Genomic DNA, 22,899 nt, shown 5'->3' with positions numbered 1-22,899 from the left:
TGATTTGTAATCATCCAAAAGTGAAGAATCATTTACATAATCTACCAATACTTGAAGGGGTATCCGTGTAAATTTTCCTTCTAAATATTTGATTTCGAACGTTACAATTTAAATTTAACAAACAAGAAAATATCAATTTTTCGGCCGTAGGCCAGCCCAAATTATGCCACTTTATTGATGAGGCAACACTCAAAACTCAAATCTGTATCAATTGACTTAATGTCATCCACCTTAGCTACATCGTAAGCTACGTCCCTCTGAAAGTTGTTAGCAGGGATGACGCTGCTTGTTGAATCCAGCTGATTAAAGATACAAGTATAAAGTAACACCTCTAAATATCGAATTAACTGACAAAATCTCTGCAACGGCATATTTTCTAGGAAATAAGAGAATATCCCTTAAAAAAGGGGCCAAAGTGCATTTTACACCCCCCTCCTGTTTTGCAAAAGTAGCTAAAAACTCCATTGTATTTTAAGAAAAAGAAAAAAAAAAAACTTCTAATTTCTAAAACCCAACACAAAAACCCCCTTGCGTTAGAAACCAATGGAAGGTGGGGTGCACTCGCGGGTGGTGAGAGTGGGCTGATTTTTTTGCTAGTTTTGACCTTGTTTTTTATATTTTTCATCCCTCACAAATAATAATTAATTTTATTCTTAAATATATTTATTGAAATATCAAAACACAAATATATATATATATATGTTTAATAAATTTATAATTTAAATTAAAAAATTAATTTAATATCACAATACAAAAAATAATATACTAAGTTCATTTTTAAAAAATTAAATATTTATCAATATAAATATTAATGAACAATAACAATAATATTTTTTAACTAATTTAAATTAATAGTTAATTTAAATATATTTTAATAAATTATTTAAAATTTACTAGCATATGTACTTACAATAAAAATTTTAATAATTTTTTTACTATTTCTTAAATTTTAAAAATTTAAATAAAATTTTCCTATCATTTTTAAATTTTATTTTTTTTCTTAAATTAATTTTTAAATTTATTAAAAACATTAAAAAAGAGAAAATTGAACGATGGCGACCAACTCAAAAAAGCAAAATTATCCTGGGCGGCCACTACGACGCAGTCGCCCAAACTTCATTGGGCTGACGTGAAGGGGTTGGGGGAGGGGGTATGGTTGATTTTGTTATTTTTTATATTTTATAAATAATATTTTGTAATTATAATTATAGATATATGCATTTCAAATTTGATAAAATCTTGATTCTTAATAATATCTAACGATTGAGATGTAATAATTAAATCATACGATTTTTATATAATTAAAAAAATTCAATGTTCATGAAAATAAGAAATAATATATAATTGATAAGAGTATAACGATTTTTTGACAATAAATTTAACACCATTAACTTCAACTAACAGTGAGGAGCAAATTTGCTATAATTAAGAAAATAAAGGGATTTTCTTATATATATTTTTAAAAATACAAGAAATTTTTAACTAAATTTTAAAATCCATCAAGCATTCTAATCAATCCATCTCTGAGTTATAAAATTTATCTCATCCCATCTCAAGCTTTGTACTTGAATTCCTTATTATATTTCATCAAATACTTTACTAAATTAAGTATAAAAATCCTAACCCCTATCATAATCTTAAGTATTATTGAAATTCGGTAAACATCAAATTCATAGAAAAAGATAAGAGCACGCGCAACCGAAAGAAAGAAACAAATAGAAAAATTCCATGTCCGAATGCACTTTCCTGTAATGAAATAATAAACCAACCAAAGTAGAAAAGCAAAAGCACAAAGGTACATATAAATGTAAAAACAATACTATCCAACCATATAAAGATGAAAATAGCTTCCTTCTACCCATAAAAGATTTAAAGGAAGAAAAGTTGATAATCTAATAAACATTGAATTGCAAAGAATTTTTGTTTTTCCCTAAAAAGGGAGAATCCCATGTCATTTCCAACCTCGCCATTAAAATTTACACTAATGTTACAACACCAATCATCATCAACTGCCCGCTCACTTCGTCGTCATCCTAAATCAAAATTAACTCAAACTACAAGCATCAACAAATTAAAACCAAAACAAAATGACCATAAACCCCACTAATTATCACTACACCCACTAAGTTAGCTATCTCTCTTCTTCCAATCAAGCTCCTACCGGCGCAGCCACCGCAGGCTTCACTTTAGGAGGCCGGCCACGCCCGCGGGGCGCCCCTCCGGAGGCGGTAGTCGGAGGTGGAGCCGCACCCGCACCTGCACCTGCCGTAGCACCCTTCGGCGGCCGCCCACGTTTTTTCCCAGAAACCGTTGCAGTGGTAGTGGTGGCCTTGGGTTTAGGCGGCAGAGAAGGAGCCGTTGGATCGCGGGATTTGGGAGGCCGGCCGCGGGGACGTGGGGGCGGCGGAACGGCACCAGGTGGAAGTGGGGTTTTGGGCTTGGGTGGGCGTCCGCGTCCGCGACGTGGGGGGGCGTTTGGATCGGGTTTGAGGTAGTTGTTCTTGACGAAAAGGAGCTGGCCTGCAGATTTCATTTTGTTGAGGTGGTGAGTGAGGAGTGTGGAGTGAGCGGGAGGGAGATTTCCGTAGGTGGCTTCGATGTGTTTTGATATTGAAGATTTATTTGAGCCGTTGTCCTCGTTCAATGCTTCAATTGCTGCTAAAATCATCTGTAGAATATTACACATAATTTTGAAGAGAATTGTGAGTTGTTTGGGAATTTTTTAAAAAAGGAGAAAATTGTTTCCAGACAAAACGCCAGCTATTGGGCTGATACTGGAAACTATAAGAAACAACACAGGAAACAATAATAATTGAAAGGAAGAGCAGGAAGATAGGAAAAATTTGTGTGTACCTCTGGATACTGAGGCAAAGTGCCGGGAGGCACAGATGGCGCCGGCGCCGGAGGTTGAGCCTGATTATGAATATTATTGCCTTGCACTTCTTCACTCGCCATTCCAAAAACAACAGTTCAAGTAGTAGGGGCGGAGGAGAATTGGATTGGATGGACAAAATTGGGAGAAGGGAAGGGATATAAAAGGGTTCAACTTCAACAGATCGGAGCTGGATCGAGAAATGGAAAAAAAAGTTAATTAAATAAACAAAAAAGAAAAAGAAGAGAGGGGATTGAGTGTTCATCTGCGGCTGGGGGTTCTTCTTTTCGGTCTGATCCGACGGTTGATCATGCTGCGAGGAAGTTTCACATGGATCGGTGACGTGGCTGTGCTATTCCTTATCTTATTTCAAAAATTATAAACGCAGTGGGGAGTATTTGACGTGCGTGTCGTAAGATTATTGGTGAAATTATTAAAAATGATGTGCAGGCTAATGTGCATGGGAGTTTAGGTGGAGTGGAGAACATGAAAACAAATGCTCTCTGTCATGTCATGCAAGTGAGGGAAGGTGGGGTCCCCTCCCCCTCCCTGTGAAAAAGATAAAAATGAGCCGGTAATATGAGTGAGAACTGAGAAGTAGAAGCACAAGACAAGTGAGGCCGGGCCCACATTTAAAATATAATATGCATTTGAAGGGGGAGGGTCAAAGTGATGAATTAGTGCTGCTGACTTTTTTGAACTGCTGCTGAAAGATGTGATGGGCCCTAAAACATTCTGAGTAGGAAGATAGGCCGTCATTTTTGGGCCTTGATGTCGGCTTGTTTGTGTTAATGGACTTGTGTTATGCGCATACCCTGCCTCTAAATTTCATTCCAACTATTTTGAATAGTTCCAAAATATATATGTATAGCTAGTGCTCTTGTTATTACTAATCTACATATTTTGGCAATCACCAACCTTCATATTAAATAATTAGTGTTTGTTTGAAAATTCGAAGTGATAAAATTAAATTTTCAAAATTTTATAATATTAATTTCGATGGTTATTACATATGTAGATTTATATTTTATAAAATTATTTTTTAAATAGTATAACAAATGATGTAATTAAAAAATTCTATTTGATGTGTGCGATTTTAGCATGGGTACAATGATTTTAGATTTTGATGATAGACTTGGACTAAATATGCAAAAGAACTTGGAAAATAGGACCTACAAAACAACACGTTAGCACTTCGATACTCAAGATAGTCTCAATTTTAAGAATAAATAATTATGAAACCAAATCATGATGAGAAATTGAGATAAAAATAAGAATTTCGTAAGAGAAATATGATTATAACGCGAGTTGATAATTACAGCAACAATAGCAAATCAATTTCCAAACTTTTGAAGGTGTCCCCGTTAGGGGGATGTTGCATGTTACCTGAATAGGGGGAGCATCCCCCTTCGTGGAGACTTTGCACGTTACCTGAAATTTCGGAGAAAGGGCGAGATACCTGTAAATAAGGCACGATTTTGTGTTATCCTTAACTAATCAACACGTCTTTGCTCGGAGGAGGACTCCTATTCTGTAGGGAGTCCTTCAAGATTAGGGAGCTCTGAGGCTTAGGGATGCCTCTCTTTTTCTAGATTGGATTTTGAAGGCAGGCATATGTCTATAACACCTTTTACTGGACTTCCCTCTTGGGCCGAATGATGGGCCGAGTGACTTTCCTCTTAGGTTGAGTTTTGGGAATCCTTTGGTGGGCTACCTTCACCATGGGCTGTTGGGCTTGGCTTGGGCTTCAAACCTTTTCTTGGGCCAAGTGTCTTTGCGCCATACATATCACGATCGATAAAGAGTTATTTGTGGATTGTTCTTAATAATTATGAATTTATTGATAAATTATGGATAAAATTGAAATAAAAAAATTAATTTAATTAGTATCATTTGTGAAAAAAAAATTGATTAAAAACACACACACACACACCGAGAAAGAAAAAAAATCGAATCTAGGTCTAGCCCTACCCAAAAACCATTTCTTGATATCCATGGGTCTTTTTTCATATGAATAGGTAGAATTTGAGTATAAATTAATTTGTTTGGTTTTGTTTTAACTAAAGTTTGAATGGAATCATACCCTACTCATTGATAGGCTTATGTGGTGGAAGTGCACCAGCCGGGAGGATTACTGATAAGATCTATTAATCAAACGTACCTAATTCGGTGGGAAGGGGCAAGAGAGTTTAATTGTTACCTGCATGCTTGCGTCCTTAATTTGTAGGTTCCTCTCTGCAATACTATGTCTCATAACAGGACAACATCTTCTTAGGTTCAAAATTTGGTGTAACTTGTCACTGCTGTGCAGCATTTGATTACTTTCTGCTGATGTGACACTAAAGCCTTCATATCGTGTTACCAGACACTACTTTTTGCATTAAGAAACAGTATCGTTAATTATACCTCCCATCCATTAATTACAATAGATTGAGTGTCCATTTACTTTTTGATATTGAATTAGACATTCTATTTAATTATATTTTATATTTTGTTTACTTTTGAATGCCCAAACTCTTAATTAATACATGCAATCGGCTACTGAATAGGATTGTGGTCAAAGCTTTAAGGGTCTTATTATATAATTTCAATGGGTTGACTAATCATGATTTAATACGATAGTTAAAATATTGATGTAATCACAACATTATACATTAATTACATGACAAATCATAATTTTATCTATAACCTAATTGATCCCAACCTAATCAACTCTTGAAAAGTAAATGAGGCCTTAATGTTTTGGGATGGTAGGTAGCTAGAGGATGATGAATGACAAATAGTGGATTGATGTTGGTAGTGTTTGGGCTTATGAGTTAGGTGATTAGCAGTGTTTAGTGCTTTTAATTTGGTTGGGTGCAAATGATTCTTTAACTTTTAATTGTTTGCTTATTTATGTGTGTGACAAAAAATTCTTGTATTATTTGGGAATAATATATATTAATTAATTAGGGTGGTAGCTCCCATGCATGCATGATTGAATACAGAAATATGAAAATTGTTGAATGAAAGCACCCGTGAACTCCCATCCCCTCAGATGTTCCGATCCCCACAATTTCGACAATGATTTGTTTGTCCATTTCCTCTCATCTCAATGATGAAGAAGAGAGCAGCTATTAGGTACTTAACTTTGTCTTGTGGGCAATTAGACAAAGAGGAGTAGGAACAGCTTCAACAACTTATGTAATTAATCATATTTGCTAGCTACCTACGTAATCCACCATTAATCTACATAACATACTTAATTTTGAATACATCTTGTTTATTAGTAAACAATATTTATTTCTTATTTACTTTATTCATTCACATAATTATTACACCGTCCACACTCCATACAATATAGGACTGGAAAGGTAAAGGTAAAAAGCCTGTCAAATCATTTCCATCCCCTAATTAATTAAAGTGAAAATGAAAACATAATCATAATTAAAGTAATTTATTATTTCACAATTCATATATTTTCAATTAGTTTATATATATTTCATGATTATATATAGATCTTCCAGCTATTATTTCTTTTATTAATTATATTCCTCTAGGACCAGTTAATTATTTAACAAATTAACAAGATAAATATGTCATGAGGACAAGCTCGCTAACAAATTAACAAAGCTAGCTAACAAGAAAAAATAATGATTTTATTAATTAATCAGTGAGGACAAGCTAACTAGCTACTCCATAGATCCAATTATAGACATGCATACTATAATAAAGGAAATTAAAGTAGAGCTGGATAAATTTATGGAAAATTTTAATTCAAATCGACTTTAGTCATATTTAAATTATATAATAAATGTCATATATTTATCGTATAATTAATATATAATTTAAAAAAATGATCAATTACATGACAACTATATATCACACTTATTTTATAATTAATATAATTTGATCAAACCTAATTTAAATTAAAATTTTTCTAAACATATAAGTTTGATGTAGAATTTTCCATTCATTTAGATATATCATGGCTGCTTGTGGTTTCTTAAGTTTCACATTAGATAGGGGAAATTTTTGGCTGGATTCTTTTCAATCAAATTTGAACCAATTATATGACAAGTATAATATACTTATAGTGTGCTTGAAGTATAATTTAAAAAAAAAATAATCAATTACATAAATAAGTATAATACACTTGCTTATAATTGATTTGATTCGATTAATAATATTGTCATCTAATAGTTAGTTTTTTCTGAATATACATGTGCAACCCAACAAACTTGGACCTCTGTAGGGTCTAGCTGGCTAGCGAGTTCAGAAACAAAATGCATTCCGGACAATATATATATAAATGCAAGAGAAGAGACGGCAACATTAATTATTTCTACAACTTTTCTCTTTAAGAAAAAAGAAAACATAGCACAAATGAACAATCCAAACACCATGTACAGTTCACACATAAAAAAAAATACACATAAACACATGCAAGAAAATTTAATTCATGATGATTTCTGGCTTGTGCATGCCTAGCTACCTTAAACAATCAACATATATAATATATCACTAGAACGTACATACATCGATCATTCATTTCTCTGCTCATCAATTCAATTTCTCATTTCAGTAATTACAAATACCCTTAATTATTTTTACAGCAAAACTCGACGATCAAATTAACCTACTATAATATATATAATAATTAAAACTTTTCACATAATTAAATGAAAGCTTATGTAGTAAATTAATTTGTCTGATCATGGGACCATAACCTTAGCAACAAAGCTATTCACCAGCGCCAGCGCATTGCTTGTCACCTCCTTCACCTTCAACGTTCGGTCGCACACGTCCGACATCAATGCCCCATCCTCCACATCCTCGAATCCGTCTACACACGTGTCCTCATTCGTCAGGGCGGCGCTCATCCATGTCTGCACATTGCTCAACTGGAATCTCAGCTCCTCCCCGGAGCCTGACGTCAACCGGCGCATCTGCTTGACCGATCCTCTTATCTGGTCCACGGCATCACCCAAGAGGGAGAAGCAGTCGTGCAGGGCGGAGGCGGCGCGGGGGTCAGCCGCGTAGTCAGCTTGGCGGGAGAGGTTGGCAACGTAAAGAGTCATGGACTTGGCGCGGGAGAGGCTGAGGGCGACGGCTACGCGGGCGAGGCGGGCGGGGTCTTGTTGTATTGCATTGGCGTAGCCGGCTAGAGAGTGGTAGCAGAGTTGAGGATATAGTGTGATCTGGCAATTGGTGCGAATGAAGTCAGTGGCGTTGAGGGTGGGGGCGCCGAGGGAGGTATAAGAAGAGAAGGTGAGGATGAGAAGGAAAAATGGAGGCAGAATTGTCATAGTGTTTATATGTTGGGATGTGAAGGTGAATTGGAATGAATGGTGGAGGGAGGGGGAGTGAGTTTAAGTAATGGTAGCTAGCGAATTGGGGGGAAATACCGGTTATGCCCCTATGAGAATACATATACATATACATATATATATATATATATATTTATGTCTGTCTGTCATGTGTGTGTGATTGATTATTTTGTTCCGGGGAGTGGGGGCTTGGGTAGCTGCAAATCTCCAAACTAATCCCAGTTTCAAAAAAGTAGGGTAATTGGTTATAGTATTGATTCATCAGCGTTCACCAGCTGCATTAATTAGAGAATCTTGTGTGGTAAATTAAATATAGGAATAATTACACTTTTCTTTTTTTAATTTTAGTGTAATTATATATAGATTTTTTATTATTTAAAAAATTATATTTAGCATTTTTTAAGTCTATTTTCATCTAATAAATAAATCCCTTAATTAGTTAACATTTACCGAATTTGCTAATATAAACAACAAAATTGAAAAAAAAATCTATATTTAACCCTAATTGACTTATTACTGATTTATTGTTGGTCAAATAAATCTTTTTATAACCAAATTACCCTCATACGTCTTCTCGTATTAATACATGTGAGGAAGTATATCTTTACCGTTATAAAAGTAGTTTAGTCGGAAGTTTAGTCGGATAAAAATTGTTTGACCTACAATAAGTCAATTGAGGGTAAATATCAATTTTCATTCAGTTTTTTTTTTGTTAATTAATATCGACAAATTCAATGAATTTTAGTTAATGAAAAAACTTACTTATTAAACAAAACCAATAACAATATATATATATATATAAATATATATATATATATATAAGACAGACCTAAGTTACATATACATATATACATATGCAGGCATACATATATAGTTATTAGTACCCTTCAATATTTGAGTTGGTCCACATTTATAATGTACATTGTTAAATTTGAGTAGGGAAGTTGTGTGCCCTAATTTTTATCCTCTACTCTACATTAATTTTCTCTTACAAAAGTCCCCCTTGTATTTTAGTGAAGTTGCAAAATATTCCTCGTGTGGGGTGCTCAAGGATAAAATAGCAGTGGTGTAGATTTGATATTAATTCATGATTATGTATATATATATATAGAAAATGATGTGAGAGTGTCAGAATTGGTAGTTGGTTAATATGTGGTGCGTGTAAGAAATTGAGGTTCCGGATGGGAGATAGATAGTAGGTAGGAAATGCTTTTGCCGGCAGTTACGGCTGCCCTTTTTCTGATTGACGCGGGCTTTAACTTTTAACGGTCTTGTGTATGCAATGTATGGTGCATGATGCATGAGCATAACCAATCCAAAAGTTAAAAAGAGAGGTGTGTATGTATGCTCAATTTTCTGTTATTAATTACTAGACAACTTTAGGAAACATGTAGGACCCCACATGCATATATATCATTAATTAAGAATCATTTAAATTGATGGAGTTAATTAAAGTTAGAAGAAAGAAAAAAGGTTGTGGATGGATGGTAATCCAATGGCAATGGCATCCACCAAAACTCTAATCCTCCTTATCCATAGTCATATTAACTATGCCGGACCCATGTGGAAGTGCATATTTACCACCGCAAATCTTGGTACGTACTGCCATTGTAATAATAATTGGAGTTGAAGTTGGTGACCTTTTTTACAGAATATAATGCATGGTGGAGATGATGACCTTAATTAATTAATTGATTTAATACTTGATCATCATCATCGTATGTCACATTATATATTGATTTCCAAGGTGGTGATCTGGTGACGACATTGAACACCACAATTAGCTATATATGTGGTGCGGACACCATAACATATATATTCATATGAATCAAAAAATGAGATGGAGGAAGGCGATAAAGTGATGAGTTATGGACAAAAGGCTGTTTGCGAGAAGATGGGAATAATTATTGGGCTAGCGTGATTGACTCAAGATGTTATCCTGTCCGTAGGATTGGTGGACTATAGAGCATTGATAACCGGATAAAAGAAGACAACTTTTGTATTTCATTTTTTCAAAGATTGTAATGATGATGAGGTTTTAATTACCAAGATATTGAGAGGGAAATCGGGCCCGGATTTTATGCCCTAAAGCAAGATGGTTTCTTCTTTAATTTCCCAATAATAATAATAATGGTTTTGCACGCACGCGCCCATTTATGTATAATAGGCCCAACAAAAAGGGTTTAATTTATATTCATAACAAACTTTTAGAAACCCATAGGCCCAACACCTCGATGGTTTATTGTATGTATATACAGTCCACAGATTAATGATGCATCAATACCTCTAAAATAGGAGGACCTATTTTGTCTGCCTAACCCTAATTATAAACAACAACTAAATATTAATTCTTGCTTATATTTATTTATTTTTTATTTTTTAGGAGAGTGTAAGTAAATTAAGTGTTTGTTAAGAAAGTTATGAGGCAAAACCTGGTTTTGGGTTTTGGTGGAATGGAATCGAAAGAAAAGCATACCTACGAAACCAAGAGTGATGACCCATATGCAAAAAGAAACGACACTCTTTGTTTCGGATTCAATTCAATTGAATTTGAATTAATCATATAATAAGTGTAATATACTTACTGTGTAATTGTTATACGATTTAAAAAAAGTGATCAATCACATAACAAGTGTAATAAGTTGTTTTCTAATCAATTTGGTTCTCCATTCCCTACCTCTAAGTACCGACACTACTAGCTAAGACCAACATCAACACCATTATATAGATCTACATATATGCTTTTTCATCAATTTATATAAGGTGGATATATATTATAAACAGTGAAATCATCAAGTACATATTATATATATATGTCTTCCAAGAATGAGAATCCACGTGGAGCATGGGTGTCCACCTCTCTACCAATTGAATTGCTTCACTCCTCCCGACCCCACATATTTCAACTTTTCAGGCCTCCCATGTGTTCCCCATCAACTGACGACGGTGATCAAACTACCATTCTCCCACTTCCCATTTTTATCCCACATCACCAATTGCCCATTCCCATTCCCTCCCTCCCTCTCTGTCCTATCCTATTCTGTATTCTCCTCCTATGCACACACACACACACTCCCCAATGACACCCCCTCCATCTCGAACCGGTCAAACTCATATCTGGTCCAGTCAAAATCACCTCTCATCGGTATCCCACTTTATCCTATCACGCTCCTCCACGTGTACTCTCAAGCATCCTATGCCTGCCTCCCTTCTCTTCTCTTCCACACTCTACTACCACTAGTATATTAAAGGGTGAAAGTGAACGCTTCTTGTTCACCCCCTTATTCTTTACTTGAGCCTCGAGCAACTCAAAGGAAAATGGCGCGAATTTCTCGCCACCTCCCGGCAACAATTTTCCCGTCATTCTCCACCGCCCTCCTCCTCTTCCTCCTCTTTGTTTCCAACAACCTCCGCCACTGCGCTGCACGCGGCCATGACTACCACGACGCCCTCCGCAAGAGCATTCTTTTCTTCGAGGGCCAACGCTCTGGCAGACTTCCTCCGGACCAACGCATCCGCTGGCGGAAAGACTCCGCATTACACGACGGAGCCTCCGCCGGAGTACGAATTCTTTCTCTTTTCCTTCCATCTACTACTCTTCCATCCTTTCATGTTTTTTTTTTTCCCTTTATGGACGCTGATTAACCCATTACTTGTTTGGTTATATACAAAGGTGGATTTGACAGGAGGGTACTATGATGCCGGCGATAACGTAAAATTCGGCTTCCCAATGGCATTCACCACCACAATGTTGTCATGGAGCATCATCGACTTCGGAAGAAACATGGGTGGTGGAGAGCTAGGAAATGCAGTGAGGGCAGTGAAATGGGGCACCGATTATTTGCTCAAGGCCACCGCACATGACGGCGTCGTCTACGTACAGGTTGGCGACCCCTTGTCGGACCATAACTGCTGGGAAAGGCCAGAAGATATGGACACACTGAGGACAGCGTACAAGATTGATGCCAACCACCCGGGGTCCGACGTCGCGGGGGAAACCGCCGCTGCTCTCGCTGCCGCCTCCATTGTTTTCCGCTCACGTGACCCCTCCTACTCTAGGCTTCTGCTAAATCGTGCCATTAAAGTAAGCACCTTTTGTATCTCTTTTTTGACATGATTTTTCATTTATATATATATATATATATATTTGTTTTTGATTAATATATAATATGCGCATCACATTTTACTTTTTGTATGTTAGAGAAAATGAATGCATGGGAAATATCTTTATCTGCACAAGCATAGGCATAGGCTTTATTTGGGTTCCACGTGATTGGACTGGGAGAATTTTTGTTTTCTTTTTCTTTTATATTTATGCTGTTGAGTATATCAATAAGTTTTTCATTTCGAGGTTCCTATTTATGTTGAAATAGTCAGACTGCATTCACATTTACTCATATTCCTTGGTTTTAGTGCACAATACACGAAAATGTGTCACATATATAGATTTATATATACCTACATATATTTTCTAGTTTTTCATTAAAGGACCTCAATTTTAGGAATTATGATGAAAATGTAACTAGGATGTGATAATCTTAGCTAAATGGAGGAAAATTGCACTTTTGTCCCACACTGTAGATATTGTTGTACTTTATGGTCCCATAGCTTAAAGTATTATAGTATTGTTGTCCTAAATGCTACAATATTTTAGTGTATGAAACTAAATGTATTGGACAAAAATTTACGGCATAAAGTTTATGCCGTAATATACAATTTTTCTTAAGAATGGGTGTACCAAAAGTTTATTTTATTAAATTAATTAGATTAATTGGTCATGATAAATAAAGAAAGTGATGATTGTAAAGCTTTAAATTAATATTCACCTAGTAAATTAGGAGTTTCAATGTCCTAACACAACACCATATATTGTCTTGAAAAGTGACAATAACAAAATCAATAGATACTTCCAAATAGACTAGACATTGTGCGATGCCCATTCACAAGTATCTCAATGCATGCTAGCTCATCATTTTCTTCAAATAAAAAAAATTAATGGAAAATGGTAAAATTCCATTAAAAGAGCTCTTGAACGAATTCGCTTCGTAATTACTTTTTCTGGTGTCTTCAAATCGTTGCTGCTGATTGGTTACTTCAAGGCGCAAATTACAAGAAAATAATGGACCGTTATATACATATAGGTATTTGAGTTCGCAGACAGGCACCGGGGTGCCTACAGTAACAGCCTACGCTATGCCGTCTGCCCTTTCTACTGTGACGTCAATGGTTACCAGGTAATAATTACTTAATGGATTTGGTAGCTTGTATGAAATTAAAACATACAATTCGTGAATATATGATTGGAATTGTAGGACGAATTGCTGTGGGGAGCGGCGTGGCTGCACAAGGCATCGCGGAGGCGGGAATACAGAGAGTACATAGTGAGGAACGAGGTGGTTTTGAGAGCTGGAGATACCATTAATGAATTCGGTTGGGATAACAAACACGCTGGCATTAATGTGCTCCTTTCCAAGGTTACTTTTTATATTTCATTTCTCACCAACTACTTCTCTCTCTACTTGCCATTTAATCATCTCATCTTGGATTAGTTAATTAATTAAACCCGGAACACACACACACACACACATACTACTTGCGTGTACTTTGCTTCTGTACTATAAAATCCTTGTCTTTTTATTCTTCTTGTCTCATATATACAATGTATATGTATATGATTATGATTCAACTAATTGGTGGCCTATTATTCTTTAATTAGTATATCCCCATCCCCACCCTCTTGAAAAGTGAAATTGGTCAGCCAATCACATGTCGTGCAGGATGATTTCATTAATTAATTAATTAATAAATATTCTTATATATTCACTAGCTTTACGTAATCATTAACATTCATCAAAAGAGTAGAGAATTGAAATTGGAATGTATGGGGCATGCATGTGCAAAAAGCTGCTGGTGAAAGCACAGACTGTTGTACCTCATCTCTCGGGCTCCCAACAAAATCGATAATGTGGGTGTCTGTGTCTCATCAACTCACTCAAGTGTTGTTAGATTTTGGTATTTAGGCATTTGCTTAGTTTTAACTTTCTTCTCTTTTTTTATATATATCATCATTCTGTCTGTGGTTGTGCCTTCGCTTCCACTTTTACTAACACCACTACGCGTCCCGACTACTTGGTGTCCAGGAAGTTTTAATGGGAAGAGCCAACGATTTAAAATCCTTCCAAATAAACGCGGATGGTTTTATCTGTTCCTTGTTGCCTGGAATTTCTCATACTCAGGTTCAGTATTCCCCAGGTATGATGTATGAATATTATGATACTCTCTCTCTTTAATTCATTTTTGCATATTTATGTATGTGAATGGCATGGATGACAGGGGGACTGATCTTCAAGGCTGGAGGAAGTAACATGCAGCATGTCACATCCCTCTCCTTTCTGCTCCTTGCTTATTCTAATTATCTAAGCCACGCCAATCACGCTGTGGCATGTGGAGCCGACTCCTCTGCTTCCCCTGCTCTCCTCAAACGCTTGGCCAGGCGTCAGGTGGACTACATTCTGGGGGATAATCCATTGGGAATTTCGTACATGGTGGGGTATGGGCCACGCTATCCACAAAGAATCCACCACAGGGGGAGTTCATTACCATCTCTGGATGCCCACCCAACCCACATCGGCTGCAAAGCTGGCTCTCGTTACTTTCTCAGTCCAAACCCAAACCCCAATGTATTAGTTGGAGCAGTCGTAGGTGGCCCAAACAGCTCCGATGCTTTCCCGGATTCCAGGCCTTTCTTTCAGGAGTCAGAGCCCACCACATACATCAATGCACCATTAGTGGGCCTGCTCGCCTACTTTTCAGCCCATCCTTGACTCACCCTGAGTCACCCTTCAAAAATTTAAGTAGAGTGGTTGGCAAAGGTCACCCTCTCTATTCCTATTATTATAATTATCTATCATATAATATACCCTTACACAAATAATTATTTATTACTAGTATTATTATTATTATTATGGGTAATTGTATTCTGAGTGGTGTTCCCGGCTGTTTTATCCAACTGATATATGTAGGTGGATGGCTGCTTTAATTTATGTGGTCGAATTAATTCATCGAGGGAGGTATTAGTTGTAATCATGTTTCATTAATTAATTTGAGGTCGGATTCTATATCTATGTCTCCCTCAATTTCTTTGTATTTTTCATTACTGCTATCTATTCTACTAATTGTAATAATCCTTCATATGCATATGCAATTATTCCATTTCAGCAATTGCATGCTCAGTCATCACTATGTATCTGATCCGGGTCGAATTATTCGATCTCCTGAGACGATCTCACCGCTGATCGACTAACTCTTCCGAAACAGATTTTGGATCCCCTGAGAATAAAACACGAACCGTGAGCTCGTCGGGCACGTCCCCGACAATGACCCTCCGACGCTCAAGTTAGGTTGATCGAGAGAAATGTATTCTATCTCAAAGTTCGATCTCAATTAATGTATCGCAGTTACCTCATTTATGGCGTATCGGGGTCTATTTATAGTACACAGTTGTACGGCAAGTACTGGGCCACGTGGCCTCATGTTGTTGATTCACATTCTGATCGAATGGTCGTCATTGTCCGGATCTTCTGTTGGTTCACACGACCCGGGTTGGGTCCTCTGCGACCCGCCCGTTACAAAACACGCGGATCCGGTCGCGAAAATGACCATCATGCCCTTAATGAAGGGCGTTTCAGTCTTTTTGTAGGGGGATTATTCATATACCCATCATTACTCCCCCACTTTTTCAAAGTGCAAGTTCGTTGCCTTTGAGGAAGTCGAACCGTCGCGTCCGTTGATCGCGTGCACGTGGCAGAATCCCCTCGGTCAGTCTCGGGCGCGTTGTTCCAGAGCGGATCTCCTATAAATACCCCTTCATTTGACTTCTCGGCCCACCTCACGCAAAAACTTCCAGCGACCAAGGCTCACAACCACGAGTTCGTATTCGATCTGCGGCTTCCAGAGTCATCCTACTTTAAGGTACGATGCCTTCCAGCTCTAGCTCGAATTCTAAGTCGCGATCTGGCTCTAAGCCACGATCTGGTTCAGGGTCGTCTTCGTCTCATTCTGAATCTGCTTCTGGGTCCTCTCCTGAGTCCGGTTCTGGTTCGTCCTTAGGGTCCGGATCTAGGTCTGTCTCTAGGTCTTCGCATGGGTCGTATTCTACCTCTCCCAAGAGGAACAAGAAGTTTCCGGTCACCAAACTTAAGGATGAACAGACTGGGCCTTCGGTCCTTGCCAGGTTCCAGGATCGGCTCACTAAAAACCCTTGGGAGGCTGTGGTCAGTAAAGTTAGGGTTCCTGTAAATAAGATTAGGGAAAAATACCACATCCCCTCCGATTTTGATATTCTCATCCCTGCTACCTTCGATCGCATGCATCGTCCTCCCGAGGGGTTTACTGCTTTTTCTATCAAACACCTCGATGCCGGGTTGCGATTTCCTCTGGCTCCCCCGGTGGCCGGGATTTTGAATAAGTTGGGGTTGTGCCCTATGTAGCTTTCCCCAAATTCCATTACCCATATTGTCCTTTTCGTTGTAATGATGCGATATGTAGGTTTGGACCCCAGTTTTGACAATTTTTGGAGTTTGTATTCCTTCACCACCTCGAAGCGATCTGGTAGTCGAGGTTTTTTCTATCTTTCGGCCAAACCCGATTGCGGGTATTTGAGCGCCCTGAAGTCGAATGTAGGAGCTTGGTTAGATCGCTACATTTTCATTCGATCTCCTAGTGGTGTCTGGCCTTTTAAGAACGAGTGGACCAAGTATAAACCCCTTCCAAAAATCTGTGGTGGGGGGCTGGAGGGTGACCAAATAAGGAGTCTAACATCTTATAAGTATGATCCCAAGAAGCTTCTCAATGAGAAAGTTTTGCAATTATCTGGGCTCTCTCCAGCGTCCCTTCACATCGAAGAGTCCTTAGGTGACTATCTTCTTTCGGTCTCGCTTGCTTTCATCGCTGTAATTTTTTGCATATGTTAACTTTTCACTGCTCGCAGATAGTATAATCATGAGCACGCGCACAGCTATGCGGAGGATCGCGGCCCAGAACAAATCGAGGAAGGGGGGTGAGATCGCGAGTTCCTCGGATCCGAAAGGGAAGGGCAAGGCGGTTGCTGGTGCTCCAGATTTATCTTTGATCCCACCTCCCTCGGTTCCTTCCAAAACGCTCGCGATCGCCACTCCCGATGGACTACAGCCCATTGCAGTTGATAGCGAGGGTACGCCTTCCGCCCATGGTGATCATCTCGGCTACAACTCCTCGGAGTTAGAACTGGGTTTAGATGAGGCCAGTGAGGACCATGGGGCCGATCAGGGGAGCCAAGGTCCTCCATCTGAGGAGCGATCTAAGAAAAGAAAGCGATCCTCCCCGAAAAAGGGTCATGGGCCCAAGTCCAAGTTAGGGCCTAGCGATAAGGGTAAGGGGAAGGAGCTCGCTGAGGCCTCCCACCCACCTCCTTCCAAATCGCATAGCCCGAGCGTGCTGAGCAGGATGGCTAAGGAAGCCGCGGATAAGACTAGTGTTGAGGAAGATCGGGACAAATTTTTTAGGGTGGCACAGCTCGCCACATGTTGGGAGGATAGCCGGGCAGCTCTTCGAGGCAATGTGCCGCCTCCCGAATGGCTGGATATGTCGAGCTCGTCGCTGTATGGCGAGGCTGGAGGCGATACTTTTGCAGTCTACAACTCATTCGTCTCCGTTCGCGATCAAGGGGCACTTGTAACGAATAGCCCTATTCGGCTTGAGGAGTTCGCAGCCCACTCCATGGTCCAGGTATTCTGTCGGCTGGCTTCCTTCGACCTCCCTTCTTTTATATCACCCATTGCATTCGATTTTGCAGGCTATGACCTTTCCCCGAAGCTTGAGCCTCAAATGCACCCATTATCGGAGGAGCTATATTCAGACTGACCAGAAGGTGCAAGATCTTAGAGCTCAACTAGCCGAACGGGACGAGACAGAACGCAAGCAGGAGGATAATCTGCTGGCCTTGGGAGATGAGGTGCAAAAGCTGCGAGCCGAGCTCGACGTTGCCAAGAAGGAGAGGGAGATTATTCGTTCTGAACAAGAGGTGGCCTTGGCGGAGGCTAAGAAAGAGGCGTTCGAGGCCGGGCGTGAGGTCGGCCTCGTGGAGGGCCACAAGCGTGGGGTGGAGGAAGGCCAAGCCGGTCGCATTCTGGTTGAAGAACATCAGCGAGCCTTGGCCAATTCCAGGATGTCCGCGGTTCGTGATTTTTTGAAGACCGACACCTTCACGATCGCTCTTGAGATCAAGTCTGCGGACTCATTCACCAAGGGCTATGAGACCTGCCTGTCTCAAGTCGAAAAGCTCGGTGGCTTTCATGAGTCTTTTGACCGCAGCAAACTTGACATCTCACTTGATGGCGACCTTCAACCTCTTCCTCCAGATCCTGAGCTGAAAGATGATGAATTTATGGTCTTGAGGGACGAGCTGGAGGCGGAAGCTGACGCCTGAACCATCCCGATTCTTCTATTTTTGTGGTAGGATTTTGAGCTGATTGATCGAAATGTAAATCCTAGAGATTCTTAGGACATCATTTTTTGTAGATAGGAGGGTGGGGTGGAATTTTTGATAACCCCTGTACATGACGTTTTGTTAAATGAAAGTGAACTTTTGTCAGCTCGCTTATTTTGCTATATTTGCACATTGCATCTTTCAGTCGTTCTTTCAGTTAGCCTTTTGCTTGGATGCGTCTTTTCCAGATCGCATATTGGACGCGTCTTTTTCAGTTCGCGTTTTGCTTGAATGCGCCTTTTCCAGATTGCATATTGGACGCGTCTTTTTCAGTTCGCGTTTTGCTTGAATGCGTCTTTTCCAGATGGCATATTGGACGCGTCTTTTTCAGTTCGCGTTTCGCTTGAGTGCGTCTTTTTCAGATCGCATATTGGACGCGTCTTTTTCAGTTTGCGTTTTGCTTGAATGCGTCTTTTTCAGATCGCATATTGGACGCGTCTTTTTCAGTTCGCGTTTTGCTTGAATGCGTCTTTTCCAGATCGCATATTGGACGCGTCTTTTTCAGTTCGCGTTTCGCTTGAGTGCGTCTTTTTCAGATCGCATATTGGACGCTTTAGTAGTGAATAATAATAGTAGTGTACGCATGAATGTAAGCATAAATCAAAGAAAATTTGATAAATTTCGTTGGGTAAATTACAGTAGTTACAAATCCTCAATAATGCAATGTTTAACATGGATACAATTGGTAATCTGATAGAACTCTCCACGTACAGTTTTGTTCGATCTTCTCGTTGATGGCCTTTCGCAGGCTCCTTGTTCGATCCCGCAGTTGATGGCCTTTCACAGGCTCCTTGTTCGATCTGTCGTTTGATGGCCTTTCACAGGCTCCTCGTTCGATTCGGCAGTTGATGGCCTTTCACAGGCTCCTCGTTCGATCTGTCGTTTGATGGCCTTTCACAGGCTCCTCGTTCGATCTGTCGTTTGATGGCCTTTCACAGGCTCCTCGTCCGATCCGGCAGTTGATGGCCTTTCACAGGCTCCTAGCTTCAGGCATAGAACTTCTTCAAGTTCTGTATGTTCCAAGGGCGTGGTAATTCGCGACCTTGCATGTCTTGTAGTCTATACGTGCCCTTCTTTCTGATCTCGGTCACCTTGTAAGGGCCCTCCCAGGGCGGCTCCAGCTTCCCCACGTGTTTTGATGCTTCCACTTTCTTCAGCACCAGGTCTCCCACTTGCAATTGGCGGGGTCGAATTCTGCGATTGTGGCTCTTCATCATTAAGCCCTTGTGATGTAAGATTCTGGCATATGCGGCCTCCCTTTTTTCTTCGATGACGGTGAGGTCGAAGCTTCGTTCGGCTTGGTTCGCCTCGGGCTCATACTGCATGACTCTTTGCGATTCCTCCCGTATCTCAGCTGGAATAATGGCTTCAGTTCCGTACACCAGGCAGAAAGGGGTCTCGCCCGTAGCGGTTCGTGGCGTTGTGCGGTAGGCCCACAAGACCCGGGGCAGTTCGTCAACCCACGATCCCTTGCTCTCGAGGCGAGTCTTCAAATGTTGCAAGATCGTCCGATTCGTCACTTCGGTCTGTCCGTTCGCTTGAGGGTTCGCAACTGCTGTGAAGTGTTGTGCGATCTTCAGCTCCTTGCACCATTCCGTAATTTTTCTGCCCTGGAACTGCGTGCCGTTATCAGATATTAGTATGCGGGATATACCAAATCTGCATATAATATTCTTCCATATGAAGTTGATGACTTCCCTCTCCGATATTTTGGCCACTGCTTCCGCTTCGACCCACTTGGAGAAATATTCGACCGCTACAATGATGAATTTCTTTTGGGCTTGTGCGGGCGGAAAAGGTCCCACGATGTCAATTCCCCATTGGTCGAACGGGCATGCTATCTTGATCGGTTCCATCGGGGTCGCAGGCTGATGTAAGAAGCGTACTTCTGGCAACTCTCACATTTCCTTACCAAGTTCTTGGAATCTTCGACCAGGGTGGGCCAGAAATACCCTTGCCGCATCACCTTCTGAGCTAGCGATCTCGCTCCTGAATGATTGCCGCAGCTTCCTTCGTGTATTTCCCGCATCACGTACAAGGCTCTTTCTCCATCCAAGCTTTCAGGAGAGGGCCGTCCACTGTTCGTTTGTAGAGCTGACCCTCTAACAACGTGAATCGGGCGGCTCGAAATTTGATTCTTTTTGCCGCCTGTGGATCGTTAGGCAAGGTACCCTCTTCAAGATACCATATGATCTCTCTCATCCACGATCCTGTCTCTGAGACGACCTGAATTTCTGTTCCACTCGCGAGGACCGACTGATCGCGCACTAAGGCTGTGATTTTGCGATCTCGAATTCCATCCATTGCTGCACCAAATTTTGACAGGGCATCCGCTTTGTCGTTTTCTGCTCGGGGAACCTGTGAAACGGAACATCCATTAAACTTTCCCATCAATCGCTGCACGATCTCCTTATACCGTGTCATGGTTCTCTCTCTCGTCTCGTATGTCCCTTCAATCTGCATAGCGATCAGCTGTGAATCGGTAAAAACCTCCAGGTCGTGAGCCCCTGCCTCATATGCTAGCTCCAACCCTAGTACCAACGCCTCGTATTCCGCTTCATTATTTGTCACTAGGAATGATAGGCGAGCTGCGACTTCTATCTCGACTCCCTTGGGTCCTTGGATCAGCACGCCTGCTCCTCCGTTGTTCGCATTGGAAGACCCGTCAACATGCAACATCCATTTCGAACAGGTGTGGTCGGGGGCGTCGGGTTCCTTCGGGTCGCTGGACAACTCTGTGATGAAGTCTGCGAGCACCTGTGCCTTCTGGGCTGTCCTGGGCTGGTACTCGATATCGTGTTGCCCCAATTCGATCGCCCATTTGATTAATCTTCCGGAGGCTTCCGGTCGCGACATCACATGCTTAAGGGGGTGGTTCGTCAGCAGCTTCCGGTCGCGACATCACATGCTTAAGGGGGTGGTTCGTCAGCACCACCACTTTATGCGACTGAAAATACGGTCGTAGTTTTCGGGCAGTTACTACTAATGCGAGGGCGAGTTTCTCCATCTCTGAATACCGCAATTCAGCCCCTTGGAGCATTTTACTGACATAATAGACTGGATTCTGACTGTTAGTCTCCTCTCTCACCAGCACGGAGCTGACCGCGTTCTCGGACACTCCAAGGTACAAGAATAGCGTCTCCCCATCTTTAGGATTTGCGAGCAACGGGGGTTTGGTGAGATACTCCTTTAGTTCTTGCAAAGCCTGCTCGCATTCTTGAGTCCACGCGAAACTCTTGGGTTTCCTCAAGGCTTTGAAAAATGGCAGGCTTCTATCTGCCGATTGCGATATGAACCTGCCCAAAGATGCGATCTTTCCCGTAAGCTTCTGCATCTCCTTGATCGAACTTGGCGATCTCAAGCCCATAATGGCTTGTATCTTTTCTGGGTTCGCTTCTATTCCTCGTTCACTGATCATATACCCCAGAAACTTTCCCCTGGTCACACCAAAAGTACATTTGTTTGGGTTGAGTTTCATTCCGTGCGACCTCATTATGCTGAACGCCTGGGAGAGGTCTTCGATGTGGTCCTGCGATCTCTTACTATTGACCAGCATGTCATCGACATATACCTCCATGGTTCTTCCGAGCAGATCGCCGAACATCTTATTAACCAATCGTTGGTAGGTTGCGCCCGCATTCTTCAGTCCGAATGGCATCATGTTGTAACAATAGATCCCCTTATCTGTGACGAAGGAAGTTTTGTCCCTGTCTTCCTCTGCCATTTGGATCTGATGATATCCTTGGTATGCATCCATCATCGAGAAGAGCTCGTATCCTGCGGTCGAATCCACCATGGTGTCGATCCGAGGTAACGGGTACGGGTCTTTCGGGCAGGCCTTGTTCAGATCGGTGAAATCTACACACATTCGCCATTTTTCTGAAGATTTCGGGACCAGAACTACATTAGAAAGCCAACTCGTGTACTGGACTTCCGATACATATCCAGCTTTCAACAGCTTCTCGACCTCTTGCCTGATAGCATCGTTCTTATCATTGTTGAAAGTTCTCTTCCTCTGCTGCACAGGTCGAACCGTCGGGTCTACGTTCAATCGGTGTACAATGACCTCCGGGTCGATCCCGGTGAAATTCGACGGACTCCACGCAAACATGTCTGCGTTCTTCCTTAGAAAGTTAATCATGGCCATCTCCCCTTCGTTCAGGCTGGAACCTATCCGGGTCGTTTTGCTGGGG

The 22,899-nt window shown here is 40.5% G+C and overlaps 3 protein-coding genes across 3 annotated transcripts; 1 reads left to right on the top strand and 2 right to left on the bottom strand.

Moving 5' to 3' along the window:
• LOC105159884 (HMG-Y-related protein B-like) lies at positions 1,885 to 3,378 on the bottom strand. The gene is made up of 2 exons (XM_011077098.2): positions 2,854 to 3,378; positions 1,885 to 2,668 (listed from the first exon to the last, which is right to left on the bottom strand). The coding sequence occupies exons 1-2, from the start codon at positions 2,953 to 2,955 to the stop codon at positions 2,150 to 2,152; spliced, it is 621 nt and encodes a 206-aa protein (XP_011075400.1). The 5' UTR covers positions 2,956 to 3,378; the 3' UTR covers positions 1,885 to 2,149.
• LOC105159873 (21 kDa protein-like) lies at positions 7,371 to 8,199 on the bottom strand. The gene has a single exon (XM_011077086.2). The coding sequence runs from the start codon at positions 8,158 to 8,160 to the stop codon at positions 7,567 to 7,569; it is 594 nt and encodes a 197-aa protein (XP_011075388.1). The 5' UTR covers positions 8,161 to 8,199; the 3' UTR covers positions 7,371 to 7,566.
• On the top strand, positions 11,407 to 15,317 carry LOC105159864 (endoglucanase 8). Its single transcript, XM_011077074.2, has 6 exons — positions 11,407 to 11,742; positions 11,855 to 12,265; positions 13,323 to 13,415; positions 13,494 to 13,655; positions 14,322 to 14,433; positions 14,515 to 15,317. Exons 1-6 carry the CDS (start codon positions 11,500 to 11,502, stop codon positions 15,003 to 15,005), a joined length of 1,512 nt encoding a protein of 503 aa, XP_011075376.1. The 5' UTR covers positions 11,407 to 11,499; the 3' UTR covers positions 15,006 to 15,317.

This window comes from Sesamum indicum, linkage group LG1 (assembly GCF_000512975.1).
Source record: "Sesamum indicum cultivar Zhongzhi No. 13 linkage group LG1, S_indicum_v1.0, whole genome shotgun sequence".
In the NCBI taxonomy this organism is placed as follows: Eukaryota; Viridiplantae; Streptophyta; class Magnoliopsida; order Lamiales; family Pedaliaceae; genus Sesamum; species Sesamum indicum.
The sequence above is the reverse complement of the archived record's forward strand: the minus strand, read 5'-3'. Positions and strand labels throughout refer to the sequence as shown.